Below are 14,918 nucleotides of genomic sequence, written 5' to 3'. Positions count from 1 at the left end.
GTGTGTGCAGGCAGCGCAGCTTGCCCGTTTGAATGTGCTGGGGACTGGAGGGGATCATTTCCATGGACCATCTGTCTCGCTGGCTACCCACACAACAAAGAAGGACCCAGGATGGTGTTAGTACATGTTGGATATCTGGTTCTCCCCGTCTTCGGCTCAGTTAGAAATAGAGGTATGACTAGCTCTATACATTTATCTTAACACTAACAAATCTCTCGGCGTTTCCTCTTTTAAATGTCCTCAAATGATGTAAACAGAGCTGACACCTGCTAGCAAAAAACGCAAGCCAGCATAATCGCGAGCGTAGACAACGTTAGCTGTCTTGCTAGCTGTAGCGTCGCATTAATTTAGCCGAGTTTAACCGTTATGTTGTCAGTGTGGCTGAAGACATTCAGAGAGCCGTGTGTGTTACGATGTTTCAGGGCCGGTTTATCGCACCAAATGACCGCAGCTGTCAAACGGCAGCCCCGCTTTCCCCTTTTATCCTCTCAGCTGTGCTACGCGGCTAACGCGGTCTGTCTTATCTTTTCGCTGCGCGGTGTTTACGTGCGTTCGCAGCAATTCTGCGCCCTCGCCGCTAGCTAACGTTACCGAACAACACCCGTAGCTCGATACGGCCGCTTTGACTAGCTCAGCTTTTGCTAATAATGTCCACATCTTTGTCTGGAGTTCACATTAATATGGCCAAGCAGGCGTACTGATAACATGACAGGGGATGTAAAACCCATTGTGTGCAGCTGCCACCGAGTCTGTTGATTTTCCTGCGCTCATTTTTTACCCTCAAAGTCACGAGTTAACGTCAATTAAAAGCTCTTTCATTAAAGACAGGTAGCTAAGATAAGGGGCTCTGGCTGGCTGTTGTAAATGGGCTCTAAAATTTTGGCATTTTGCCCTAAATCTAAAAAAATGTTTGCCCGATGGAGAGATGAGATCTGCAAATCTGCGCTGCAGGTGCTCCAGCTGCCCTCTGAACAGCATAAATATGAATAATCACACTCGCCGAATTGGGCACAATAACAATAACATCACCCCTCCATTGCAGTAGGCTATCTGTGTTGATTATGTAATAATAATAGTAATGATTTGACGTGCATTGTTAAAACTACATGCAGTAGCACCAATGATTTCATTGTGCTTTTATTTGTGTTCTTTTTTCCTGTTCCATAGTATCGAGGCTGGCTCTACATTCCGCATTTCTCAGACCTTTGTCCCCCTCCATTGTGTAGCTAACGATCATCTGCTGCTGTCTGCCGTAGCCTCTGCCTGTTCTCTGCATCTAGCTGTATTGTGAACCCCTTCTTCCTCATTTCCTCTTTCCATCTGAAGACGACATTGGCATTAAAAAACCGAGTTCCCACTCATGCCGTATCCTTCTGTGTAACAGACTAAAGAATAACACCTTCTGTAGAAAACAGTTTGTCTTTATTTAAACTGTCATGTTGCTCTTCAGTGAATAACCCATTGTAGCATTAGACTTTACTACAGACTGTCATTGTGATTCTCCCATTCAGTGTGGATAGACTACATTCTGCTGTAAATTTCTGTAAAGTGGATACATTTTGATCCTCCCCGATTCGATTACAGCCAGGCTTGATCGAACTCTTTGAAAATCGTCTCCATCCCCTGTTTGTAAAGGTGCATTGTACCAGCTTTTGTCATCAATGAAAAGCACTTGTATGATCACCTTCTCTAAATCCTTTTGACCAATAATTCCCCAATTGGCTGATGCGTGCAGCACTACAATCACAGCAATTGGTGTGACGAAATTTTCACCTTTTTATGGTCCACTGCACCTGTTATAGTGGCTTCCCAAGGGCTGGTCATAATCCTATCCATGTGTTAAAGCCTTTGTTCCAGCTAGCTGAATTGATTTCGTCAGCCACGATAAATTGGCGAGACTCAGGTCTAACTCATCTTGCCATTTGAAAAATCCCCCTTTTCTCGATCCACTATCATGCACAGCCCCCTCTCGAGTCTTTCCTCAGACACCTCCAGAATGCTATCCATTTTACAGGGATGTGTATATCCTGCACTGCTGTAGATCTCCTTTTAGAATGAAAATGTCTTTTATTCTTTGGTTGTGGTTTTCTACCTTATGTTCTTGTATTAGATCCTAATGCATGGTCATTTTATACTTTTGTTTTTCCACATTGAACAGCAGATTCCAATGTAAACTTTGTGTAGAGATGTCCCTGCTATACTGAAATGTGCTGTAAGCATACACATCTACTCATTGGATGCTGCTTCTGTTCTGTTAACCCTACAGAGAGCATGGTCGGGCCTTGCCTTTGGTCTTTATTTGCATGGTATTATTATGGTTATATAGGAGATATTACTCTTATTATTACTATTATCACACAGTGCCACACATAACTAATCTTTTCCAATAAAGACTGTAGTTTTCTTTCTAACCTTCAGTGTGCTTTTTGCTGATTTCCATGTGTTCCTCCCCTCCTCCCTCCACACTGTGCTGTCACTGAGACGGTCCCCTCACTCTTTATGTGCTCTCATTTCTCAGCTGTCTTTGACAGAGTTTCTTCAAGTTGATGCTGTGCTTACTTTGGTGTTGGGGCGACCAAATTTCCTATCCATTCAAAGAAAAAAAAAAAAGCATGTTTATATTGATATTTAATGTGACACGCTGTCATTCCCTCCTAATCCATACACTGTTGTTTATAGAACAAAACACAGCCTCCCTCACATCCACTCATTGGTGTTCATTGGTGATGAGTTAACATTGGAACAACCTTGGGCAATATGGATAAAAAATTATGTCATGGTACATTTAATTTTGAATTTAAATGTCAATATATATGGTGGTATAGCTCATTTCTAAATATGTATATATAAATAAACTTCCAATCCAGCAAATTAAATACCCAACAACTCGATATACTTCAATAGATTTATGCAAAAATCATCAAAAAGTCCAATACTGCCATAAAACACTGATTTACAGCGTGGCCTAAAATGACCTCACACACCCAAAGATGTGAAACTGTTATACACCACGGTATCAACAGCTTGGCAAATTAATCATCTCACGATATACACGACATCACCCCACACAAAAAGAGACAGAAAGCCTCTTCATTGCATTTAACACTGGGCTGCATTCTTCAGTAGGTTGTGCAGTTCTGTGTGCTATTAAAGGAGTAGGTCACTCCGGGCTATCCTCTAGTTTGCTTTCTGCTGGAGAGTTAGACGAGTAGAATAATACCACTGTCGTGCCTGAATACCGCGCTAGCAGCTGGTTAGCTCAGCTTAGCATTACAACTGGAAACTAGGGGGAAGAGCTAGCTTGGGTCTGTCCAACAAAAACAATGTCCACCTACCAACTCCTCTAAAGCTCTCTAATCAACTTATGGTTTAAAACAATCTATTTTATAAGGGAGGTTATGTGCCAGACTATTTCTTGGCTGCGAAATAGTCACCAAGATAAAATCCAGCACATAACCAACCAAGATGTGTCATTTGCACACTTTTTGTGTGGATTTAACAAAGAACAGATGGCATGTTTGTGCTAAACTAAGCTAACCAGCTACTAGTTTGTAGCCTGACAGGTGTGAGAGTGTTATCAATCTTCTCATCTGACTCCAGCTTTGGCTCTAAGAGTCTTCACATGTGCAGCATAATGAGAAATCGATTTGGTTCAAACACCAAATGGCAATCTGTGAAGAGTTTTATCAGTGTCTCTGTATAATGTCGTGAACTATGGGCCTCTTTCATCTGGTCCTTTTCTTGTTAATTGGCAGAACGGACCTTGACATATTAAAAAAAAAAAAAAAAAAAACCCTCTTGATTCACAGAAAACAGCCTGTCATTGCTCTCAGTTTTATATTACTAAAAGTTACCTAAATGTGCCTTGGTAACTTGTGAAAGCAGCATAGCTCAACCCAAGCACACATAAGGCTTCTGATAATTTATTGCAGGAAGTCTGTGATATCGTTCAACTAAAGGCTTAGAGATTTTGAGAATATATATTAAGAATAATGTATTTTATGTTGTCTGACAAGAGTTTTTAATTACACAACTTCTGAATGTTTATACTGGACCTAAAAAATAATTAGATTTTTCCTCAAAACGTTACAGGGTTTTTTTTTATGTGCAAATCTTGGTTTAAGTCGCCCTCACTTTACAAATGCATTACAAAGCCTTTGCTTCTGTGCAAACTTTAAAAGCAGGGCAGTCGGACACAACATGCAGCACAGGCTTATTCATTTCAAGTATTTAGCCTTTTAAATATAAATGGAAAAAGATGCTGCTGTCACGTTCCAGCCACTTGAGTCTTACAGCTGTTCACGTCTGAAATAGTCCGTTATTTATGTGCAGACTCAAGGTGTGTCTGAGACACAGCATGTGTGCGCGGCAGTTTTCTCCACGGACTCCAGCAACAGACTTTTAAATAACTCAACAGCTGTAATGCATGTATTCTTTCACAGTAGCTACACTCGTACAGACCACATTAATATCAGATGTTTTGTCTTCCACCCAGCACCCACTCTGTCCTTATTTGACCGATGTTGAGCATCAAGGTCAGTGAGTGGTGTGCAAGCGTGTGCTGTGTAGAGCCATTTGTATGCTGCTTCTCATTGCACTGTACAACACAGAGGCTCGTTTCACTCCTCACTCCCTCGCTGTGATTGTGATCGTGCTAATTAGTGATATCAGCTGGTGTGGTGAGGACTTTTACAGCGAGAAACCGCATGCACATGGCTCACTGTCACATGATGGAAGACCACCGAACTAGGCAGAAGACAGGATTATGTTAGAGGAGGTGCGATTGTAAAGCTGCAGTGATGGAAGTGGGAGGAGGAGGAGGGGTGAGGGAGAGGGAGAGGGAGAGACAGGTTCGATGTCAGACTGCTGCAGTCGCGGCTGGGCAGGGCTTACGGGCTGTCACTCACGCAGGGACACCATGCCGCAGCCACACCGTGGGGGAGGGGCTGCCTGTGCAGCAGCTCAGGGGTGAGGAGAGGTGCATGTATGCATGCGCGTGGGTGGGGGTCCCTGCCGCACCAATCAGGCATTTCATGTCTGTAAGTCAAAACCGAAGCAGAAATGTAACAATAACAACATCAGGGCTGTTACTGCTGGCAGCACTGCAATATGTCAAATATTAATGTCAGCGGTTCACGCTGCGAAAGAGCCCACAGACAAATAATTTGATATTTACTTGAAGCCAAGTCTTACCGGGTCACAGGCGTTATACAAAAGTGATGCACAGTCTTTTAACAATTCCAACCACCAGTCTGACATTTCTGCTCTACTTCCTCAGCCAGTGTTGTTTTCAGTGTGCTCACGGCGCTCAGGGTTCACTGGATTCCCGTGTCCCAAGGCTACGTGCAACATAGCAACCATGAGAATATGTCACATTAGCGGTTATTAAAGGAATGGTTTGACATTTCGGGAAGTGCTCTTATTTGCTTTGTTTATGCAGAGTTAGATTGGGAGATACCACTCTCATATCTGTCTGTTGAACGTAAGGCTACATCCATTAGCCGGTTAGCTTAGCATAAAGACTGGAAAAGGAGGAAACAGCTAACCTAGCGCTGTCCTGTGATAATGCAATGAAATCTGAACCTCTAAAGCTGATTAATATGTTAGATTTTGTGTTTTTAATGCACCCCCCCCCCCCCCCAGGCTATTTCTTGGCTGGGACCAGTAACTTCCTGGAGCCTCCACTGGTTGTCTAGCAACTGCTCAAAACCAAGAAATACTGTTTACAGTCTTTTTGCTAAGCTAAGCTAATCAGCTGCTGGCTGTTGCCTTATAACGGACAGATATGAGAGCGGCATCAAGCTTCTGCTCTATCTTAGGAAGAGGAGGCGAATAGGCGTATTTCCAAAATGTCAAACTATTCCTTTAAATAAATGACATAAAAATATGGGATGATGTTTACATAAGGATGCTACAGACGTGATAATTTGTAAATTACATCTCGACTCAGTGGACCATCTCCTGTTAATTAAGTTTGCCACCAAATGCTAAATATATCGCAAGCCAGATCCTCTCTCCTCTTCATATTAGGCATACAATGTCACTTCATGTTGCTGTTTAACAAGTCCAGCGTTTAATCTGCCTGACTCAGCCTGAAACAGGTGACGCAACAGTAGATGAGACAATTATGACACTCAGATACCTCATCACACACAGAGCTGAGTCCATCCTTCAGACCCTGCTGTCTGCTCCACAAAGCTAGAAAGCTGTAATGGTAAGCTGCAGGAGTAACTGTTTGTCCCCACCTCACCCTCCTCCCAGACCTCCTTTCTTCGAGCTCTGAGTAATTCATATTGATTGTTTGGTGCAGCTCGATACCGAGGTGATTCAGTGGGACTACCACACAATCTCACGCCTCCTCCACCTCTGATATGAAGGATGGGGGGGGGGGTAGAAATAGGCGGATGGTCGTCTCTTGCGGTGGTGGAGGGTATTAATGAGAAATCTGCAGCTGAATGTTTGTTCCTTGCCACAGCAGACACTGCCTTAATCTGTTAAATTGACTAGCAGTGGACCACAGACAGCCCTCTGCTGTAGATCGTCTTGGAAGCACACCAGGCTGTTAGTGAAGATCCATCCTTCCTGCTGGCTGTACTATGGCAAGTGGAGAGGCAGGCCATTGGGTGCAATCTGTGTGTGGGTTTAGATGAGGCTCCGCGGGGGTCTCAGTGTCCGTGTCCTCCATCTGCTGTTTTGTCTGTCTTGTCTCTTCCTGTTTAAGTTCTCTCCTATTTTTCTGTCCTCTCTGTGTGATTGGTTTTTAAATGTTTTTGTGTGTGTACGTGAGGAAGCTGGTTTTTGCAGTATGTCACTTCACTTGTTTGTCTGTTGTTGTCTGTTTGAATGAAAGCGGTCGCAGGCTTATCCGGCTCGATTCTCATCACTGGCATTTATTTCCTATAGGAGCACACTTCACCAGGCATCAACACAGCCATGCTACCTCCTGCCGACACTTTCACCTGGGTGCTGCCCAGGCGCCCATCTCAGCAGAGTTCCCTCTAGGACACGCCAGCCAGCCGCCGCAGACCGGCCTGGCCACCCACCTGCCCCCGGCACACCATCCGCCCCTCACTGCCCTGCCTGCACCCCCTCAGTTCCAGGATGTGCCGGGGCCTCCATTCCTACCTCAGGCCTTACACCAGCAATACCTCATCCAGCAGCAGCTTCTTGAAGCGCAGCACCGCCGGATTCTCCCGCACTCCAGGTAGAACTGCTACCTGCATGCAGATACGCTCAAACAGAAAACCATGCAGACATTTTTAGCTTATCTTTTCTCTTATTTGCAGAAGAACCCAGGAGCGTATTCCCCTGAACCCTCACCGGCTGCGTTCAGGCTATGAGTACTCCCCTCCCCTCCATGTTCCACAGCCAATGACGCAGCAGCAGCAGCGCTACCTGGCCGAAGGGACCGACTGGTGAGTCACTGTCGCGGATAAACGAGGGTCCTGTGGAGTCGAGAAACGATCACCCCCCTTTCATCTCTGTGCCCATCTGTCTGTCTGTCACACAGCCTAGCACGGGTGATGATGTTGATTTAGTCGCCTCTCTGTCTGCCTGCAGGGATCTCAGCGTTGATGCTGGCCTCCCTCACCACCAGTACCAGCTCCAGCAGCTTCCGCAGCACTATCAGCATTACCTGGCCTCCCCGCGAATGCACCACTTCCCCAGGAACACGTCCTCTGCACAAGTGGTACGTTGGTTACCCTGTTATTAAATGTTTTTTTTAAGGGTGCAAATGCAATTACCAAAACAAATGTATTCATTTAAAAGAGTGCTACACCGGTATAGTATTGCACTCCTATAGTATTGTCAAACTCATGATTAACCTGGCATCATTACCCAAAATGCAACTCCACCACTGACAGTTCGGATGGAGATTTGGGCGTGTTGTGCTATTAGCAGCAAATGTAGATTCAAGGCTGTAGCCTAAATAGGAACCCACTAGATTGTATTTTTCATACTGGTAGAGTTTTTGAGAATTTGTCACCTTTTGCAGCACGTTTTACTGTTTAGCAACTGGAACGCAGTTTTGATGTTTGTGCCACCTTCACAATGCATCAAAACTATGGAGGAACACCACCTACAGTGCTGCAATATGACAAAGCGTTCTCTTCTGCTAGGTTGTGCATGAAATCAGAAACTACCCGTACCCCCAGCTGCACCTGTTGGCGCTGCAAAGTCTGAATCCTTCGAGGCACGCCACCGCTGTACGAGAGAGCTATGAGGTAGACTATGCTGCTTTCAATCACACCACATGATCCTCTTCAGCATATGGACTTCAGTTGTTGTTGGAATTTCCAATTTTAAGCACTTCTTGTCCACATTTGCTTAAATATCAGTTGACCAAGTCTCACCTCAAGGTCCATTTAGTAACTGTTCTATTATTAGTATTCTATTTTATTCTCCTCTATACTGTTCTCAACTGTGCGTCCACTTTTTCGTCAGGAGCTGTTGCAGCTGGAGGACCGGCTGGGGAGCGTCAGCAGAGGAGCTGTTCAGACAACCATAGAGAGATTCACCTTTCCACACAAATACAAGAAGGTAGCATAATGACACACGGAGACATAACCTGTTGAATACACTCACATTGGGCTTTTCTGACCTGAGCGTTTGGCTCTCTGCAATCTGACCCGCTAACAGAGAAAGCCCCTGCAGCTGAAGATCGGGGAGGAAGAGGAAACAGATGTGGATGAGAAATGCACCATCTGCTTGTCCATGCTGGAGGACGGAGAGGACGTCAGGTCAGAAACCCTTTGTAGCCCCAGAATCCTACTTTTTCATGAAATTCTTTAAATTGAATTTTAACATGTTAGTTAGTGAGCTTCAGAGCAGCTGGTTGGTGGATTTTGTTACGTTTGGTCACCGCCAGGCTAGCTGTTTCCTTCTGTTTCCAGTCTTTGTGCTAAGCTAAGCTAACCAGCGGCTGGATGTAGGGTTAATAAGCATCATTCTCATTGCATAAAAAGTTACAAACCTGATCATTTGAAAATTAGATCTCGACTCAGTGGACCATGTACTATTAATTAAATTTGTCAGCTAATGCTAAATATTACAAACCATTAACTAATAACCAAATCCTCCCGCTGGATCTCATTAGTGTCACTCCATATTATAGCAAATCCAGCTTTAATCTGCCTGCTTCAACTTTAAACAGCTGACAGAAAAGACTATTCATAGGCAGGCTTTCTTACTGTCTGGTAGAGCTGGGCTAGCTGTTTCCATCTGTTTCCAGTCTTTGCGCTAAGCTAAGCTAACCAGCTGCTGGCCGTGGCTGCACACTGAAGGGACAGATGCGAGAGTGGCTTCGATCTTCTCATGTCACCAGAAAACACAACGTTGAACTATTCCTTCAAGCCAAGGCATGAGCACGTGCGCTCACACATGCATTTAAAACTATGTCGGGGATTGAAATTCAGGGGTGAAGATCTGTGCCCTGGGATGAGGGTAGAGGGTCGGTTTACAGCGCATGGAGTCTCAGCTGTCCGACAGGCGTGCAGAATTGATGACTGGACAGAAGTCGTCTCTGCATGCCTGAGTGAACAAAATTAACTCCACGCTGGTTCCCGAAGCTCTTTGCAGGCACATAACCGTATGCTCAAGGTGAGTCGTGCTTGCCAATGTGAATCAACATTCACCTCGTGTCTCTCTGTCCTGCAGGAGATTGCCCTGCATGCACCTCTTCCACCAGGGCTGCGTGGACCAATGGCTGGCCACCAGCAGGAAGTGTCCGATCTGCCGAGTTGACATCGAAACACAGCTGAACCCTGACAGCTGATGGGATTCAAACCCCCTACTCTGTCAATCACCCTCGTGTGGTTCCTGCTTTCTTCGGCCCTCCCCTCCTCCTCCTCTCGGGTGCTTTGCCAAATGTCTCCAGACGTCATGTGACATCACCACCCTTCTGACTCACGCTTTACTGAGCCAAGCCAGGATAACTAACTGCACCAGAGGCCGCCAGGGGCTCTCTTTATATAGAAGCACATCCTTCCGGAGGCAAAAGACACGCAAACACACACATACTCATGTACACAGGGTTTACTTGTAGCTTGCTGGTTGTAAGTGGGGTGTTGTTGCTGTTGTGGTGTTGTACTGTAGGTAGCCTCGGGCTGTGTAGCATGTCCTCAAAGCCATGACTTAATGTCCTGAGAGTGGAAAACACATAACCCCACACTGAGCTGGCTACTTTCTCTCTTCTTCTCTCTTTCTATATATATATATATAAATATATATATTTCTCTCCTTTCAAACGCACTTCAATCAAAGTGAATATTCTGCCACAGGAGAAAACTTAACAGAAACTAAATGCTCTGATGCCATGTTTACCTAAAGATCATTTGTGGTCGTAGTAGAGTAGCAGTAACCAACAAGTGATACCTGGTGCGCTGTCGCCTTCATGGAGGAGGGGGGGGCAAGCACCGGCTAGCTCAGTGTTTTAATCCTATCATGCAGCTTTGACATTTTTGCAATACAGGTGTACATTTACCTTGGGTTGGTGTCCTGTGAGATGGTGTCACGTGAGTAGGTCTCGTTCGCTGCAGGGGGAAACAGTGATCCGAGTCGTCGTGTGTTTCAAAATAGGTAGAAAGTGGGGGGGGGGGGGGTTTATTAACCAAAATGCATTTTGTCATGCTGTAGTTGACGCAGGTTCACGCGCGTGTGTGTGCGTGTGTGTATGTGTGTGCGTGCGCGCGCGCGCTCTGCCCCGCTGCGTGACTCTAAAGAACGTGTGCATGTTCAGGAAGTGCAGCTGTGAGCGTGTTTCATGAACTCCTGCACGTTAACTCGCTGTAGGGACTGGAGTGCTTTTACGAGGCAAAGCCAAAAAAAAAAAAAAAAAATCATAAAAAATAATACACAAAAATAAATAAATAAGGACGAAAAACGGAAGCTGCAGCAGCGCGAGGCAGGAGGAAGACCTCGCACCTCGATCTTCATCTGGTGCAGGGTGTATTAGAAAAAAATGCATGTGTCACCGTGGGCTGTTAGCTTTGGTAGCTCAGTTTAAAAAGGTACAGAGATGGCTTTGCATGACTTACTGAAGCTCTGACTATCTTCTCAACACTAACAGACAAAAAAAGAAAAAAAAAATGAGCACGGTGTCAGCGGCTGCTCCCCTGACTTGTAGCGCGTGTCCATCCCTGACCCCTTCGGTGGCAACGATGGGATCCTATTTTTGATGTTTACCTTATTGCCTAAAGAACAAGCACATGTGACAATAGTTATAGCAACAAACGGTTCCTCTTGGTGTTGCATCCGGTTTCTGTTCATAGATTCATTAGTGTTTCGGCAGACAGGAGCTCGCGTTATTGATCTTGTGTGTTCGTGTGACAGACCTCCCCTCGTGGTTGCTATGCTGGTTGCTATGCTGTATCGCTAGAACATGTAGAACGTGGTGCGACGGAGGCAGCCTCGCGCTCGCAGTGCACACAGACGAGACGGCGGAACAGCCGGAGAACATCCAGGCTGTTCCAGGCAAGCGTGGCCCCCTCACCCACCGGTTTTCCTTCTTCTTCTTCTTCTTCTCAGTTTTAATCCCTTGTTTCTGTGCCGTTATCTCCAGATCACGAGTTAATTATGTCGTTATCTCGAAAAATTTTATTTTGTTTTGAGATAATCACACCAAAGATGAGAAGTTCACCAACTTCTCATCTCTCTGCTTCAGTCAGCAGCTGCTCAAGTGAAACCTGTTAAAATGGCAGAAGTGCAGACTTTGTGAAGGCCGGCACACTGTACAGTGTCCCCCACCACATCAGCACATACCCTGCAGACCCCTGCTGACCCACGCTGGACTCTTAGCATCAAATTTCATCTTAAATCAGCATCTACAGTTGTCAAGACGCCATCTGTGCCTGCTGGCATGGCGCTCGCAGCAGCTGGTTTCACGAGATTACACAAGATCACATGTGAATCCACCTTGCTCCCCTATACATCATATAGCTCATTGATAGCTCATTGGTTGAAGTTAGCCCATTAAGAAACCATCTGGCATTTGGTTATGTAATAAGAGGAAAACAACCTTTTGTTCTATTGCGAGAGCAGTTTGATTATCTCATTATCTCCAGATAAATAAACTTGTTTAAATCTGGAGATAACAACACTAAGAAAAATAACTCCCAGCAGGGCCAATCTCGCTGTCGTACCTTGCCATTGTCGTTTCAGTTGCACGGGGCCGCCTGTTGAAAGCATGCCTTTAGGACCCTCACTGTCCCATGCACTGTGATAGCAAAGGATGAGACTTGGCCCAGAGACTGTTTTGGCCTCAGCGGGCCGAGGATCAATTAACAGGATTACTCCTCCTTGTCTTGTGCACTGCCGGCGTTGACACTGCCTCCTCCTGTAGTGGAGTCATCTGTGATGAAGTTTTCATAGTTTACACAGGGTGTTGTCAGTTGAGATGCCTTAAGTATTTAACAATCATAATTTATTACTAACTGTAGATATTGTGGGTATGTATTTAATTTTATATAGTTTTTTTTGGGGGGGGGGTGACTGAATCATAATTTATTTATTTAGAAATAACATAAAAATGCTATGAAAAAAACTATTACCTCATTTTTGCATTGTTTTAAATGGGAATGCTTTGCATGCAGTTGTACTTTTTGGACACTAAAGTTAAAGAAAAAAAAAAGGAGCCCTGCTGTTTGATCTCCACAAGCTGGCTGTGCGATGTTTACTGTCCAAGGCTGAGCTACTGAGCCCGCTCTCCGTCTCTCTCTCCGTCTGTCTGTCTCCGTCTCTCTCTCTCTCTCTCTCTCTCTCTCTCTCTCTCTCTCTCTCTCCCTCTCTCTCCCTCTCTCCCTCTCTCTCATGTGGTGCTGTGGATCTTGGTTACATTCCATTCAATGCAATTTCTCTGATCCCCCATGCTGTGATGTAGTGGACAAACTGCAATGAAGTGAATTGGTTTGTTCTTGTTTTTCTTTTTTTTTGCACTCACTTGTTTAACTATGGGAACCCTCTCACTGGCAAAAAAAAAAAGTTAGTTTAGATAATTTAATATTATCACAACGATCTCTGGCTTTTCTTTTCCACGCTCTGCTTCTCACAGTGCACTATGGGTCGTAATAATGATCACCTGTGAGGCATGTTCCTTCGCTTTAACTCTTTGTACCTTTTCGTTTTCATCTCTCCGGTGTTTCTCTTCAGTTTCCAGAATAGTTTGTAGTCTTAAGCATAACAAGTGCCTCGCTTTATGTGTTAGGAGATATTTCCATACTACTGAAACCATTAATAACAATCAGTCCATGAAGCCACCATGCCTTATTGGTTGCATAATTAATTAAAAGAACGAGTCCTGAAGGAGCTTTTGACAGGCGTCGACAAAAGCCATTTTCCTCAAAATTCAAGTCAAACTGTCCAAAACAGCTGCTGGTTTGTCGTGATGAAGTATTTACATATTGTGGAAATAGTTGTATAAAGAGGCATGTTCCACTGTGGGCTCTACAGATACTACAGGAATTCTTCCTTCGTTCATTTCTCTCTTCTGTTTATCTTCTATCTGCAGCTCTTCTTTTTTATTTTACCGTCCGTCTCTCAGACTCTATCCTCTGTTTCCTTTCACAGTCTAAAAGGAAGGCAAGGATTTTAAAGCACAACCTTTTCTAAAAATGCATGTTTTCTCAGGTTTCAATATAGTCTCAATGGTTTAATAGTCTATGGTGAAAATATATACAAAGAATTTAAGAGAAAAAAAATATGAATTTTGTTGCTGTTTGAAACTGAAAAACAAAGCTGAAGAGAAAATATCCCAAAAAGTGCCAGTGAAAGGGCTGCCGACATCCTTGTACGAAAATCTGCTGTTTAGCTGTGACTGCGCAATGTTTTTCAATATAGGATATTTTATCTGAAAATAGAACTATTTATCATTAATATTAAAGCAATAGCGCATTAATGGTGACGAGTGTGTCGATGAAGAAATGGATGAGCATATTATGGGTAAATGTTAGATTCACATGTGGTGGAATTTTGTACTTTATTTATTATTACTACTAATAATGATGATAATGATTTCAAAAGTTGCATTGCTAAACCCAAACTGTTCTGTTTTGTTTTTTAATTTTAATTTTATTTCATGGCTTGTATATTATCCTTTTGTATGTGCTCTTTTTGTAATAAATCGGATAAAATGGACAACAACTTGTTTTTGTGTCTTATTTTCTGGTATGTTGTGGTCTCAGCTTTTCCCCCAGATGCTAACATGTGGATATAATCTCAGCCTTTGACGTTTAAAGAAGCTGTTATTAGGTAAAATAAGACAAAGCAGCCCTCTGTATGCTTTAAATAACAGTGTAATGTGTATAAATTGATACATAATACAATGTTTATCAATGACCTTATAGCGGTACTAATTGAAGGAACATTTTTTGGCCACTTGGGGGCAGCAGAACAAGCTGTGAACACAAAATGGACACATTATCTTCTTATAAATATGTCAAGGCTAACACATTGTTCACATTCACATCACTACAAAAACTGAAGTCTAAGTAAGATGAAATATCTTAAATCAAGACAGTATATACTTGTTTTTAGTCTGGCCGCACTATTTAAAGATATCTGTGGGTTCTTTGAGACTAGAGAGATGTTAAGTGAAACTTTCCTGTTCTGCTGGCAGATACTGTTGAATATTTTAGGCACTATTTATCCTGTTTTATTGCTTTTTTTTTTTCTTGTTTTTGAGAGGTTTTGCAGCAGTTATTCACCCTCCTTTTAGCTGTTTTTGGTCTTATCTGAGGGAAAAATCTGCTCTTTAGCAGCTAAATGATCCACTTTTTTTCCATCAGCTCGTCACACACTTTGTCTGCCTGCAAGTAGTGTACAGTGAGTTCGTCAGAGCCTTTTCACTGAAAACTGCTGCCTGCTGCTGGAAACGAATTGATGAGGTGGTGAAATTAAAGTAGTAAAATTCCAGGCTGTAAAAT

At 43.8% G+C, this 14,918-nt stretch overlaps 1 protein-coding gene across 1 annotated transcript; it reads left to right on the top strand.

The window, feature by feature from the left end:
• Positions 1-17: 17 nt before the first annotated feature.
• ark2ca (arkadia (RNF111) C-terminal like ring finger ubiquitin ligase 2Ca) lies at positions 18-10,850 on the top strand. Its single transcript, XM_070989094.1, has 8 exons — positions 18-172; positions 6,904-7,204; positions 7,287-7,415; positions 7,561-7,690; positions 8,121-8,225; positions 8,446-8,541; positions 8,641-8,741; positions 9,658-10,850. The coding sequence occupies exons 1-8, from the start codon at positions 112-114 to the stop codon at positions 9,773-9,775; spliced, it is 1,041 nt and encodes a 346-aa protein (XP_070845195.1). The 5' UTR covers positions 18-111; the 3' UTR covers positions 9,776-10,850.
• Positions 10,851-14,918: the final 4,068 nt, after the last annotated feature.

The sequence above is a fragment of the Chaetodon trifascialis genome, chromosome 20, assembly GCF_039877785.1.
Source record: "Chaetodon trifascialis isolate fChaTrf1 chromosome 20, fChaTrf1.hap1, whole genome shotgun sequence".
In the NCBI taxonomy this organism is placed as follows: Eukaryota; Metazoa; Chordata; class Actinopteri; order Chaetodontiformes; family Chaetodontidae; genus Chaetodon; species Chaetodon trifascialis.
This window is presented reverse-complemented; position numbering and strand designations above follow the sequence as displayed.

Coding starts and splice junctions, on each gene's coding strand:
- ark2ca (XM_070989094.1), top strand. CDS start 112: ATGGTGTTAGTACATGTTGGATATCTGGTTCTCCCCGTCTTCGGCTCA. Junction 7,416..7,560: donor CTGGCCGAAGGGACCGACTG/GTGAGTCACTGT, acceptor GTCTGCCTGCAG/GGATCTCAGCGTTGATGCTG. Junction 8,742..9,657: donor GAGGACGGAGAGGACGTCAG/GTCAGAAACCCT, acceptor TCTGTCCTGCAG/GAGATTGCCCTGCATGCACC.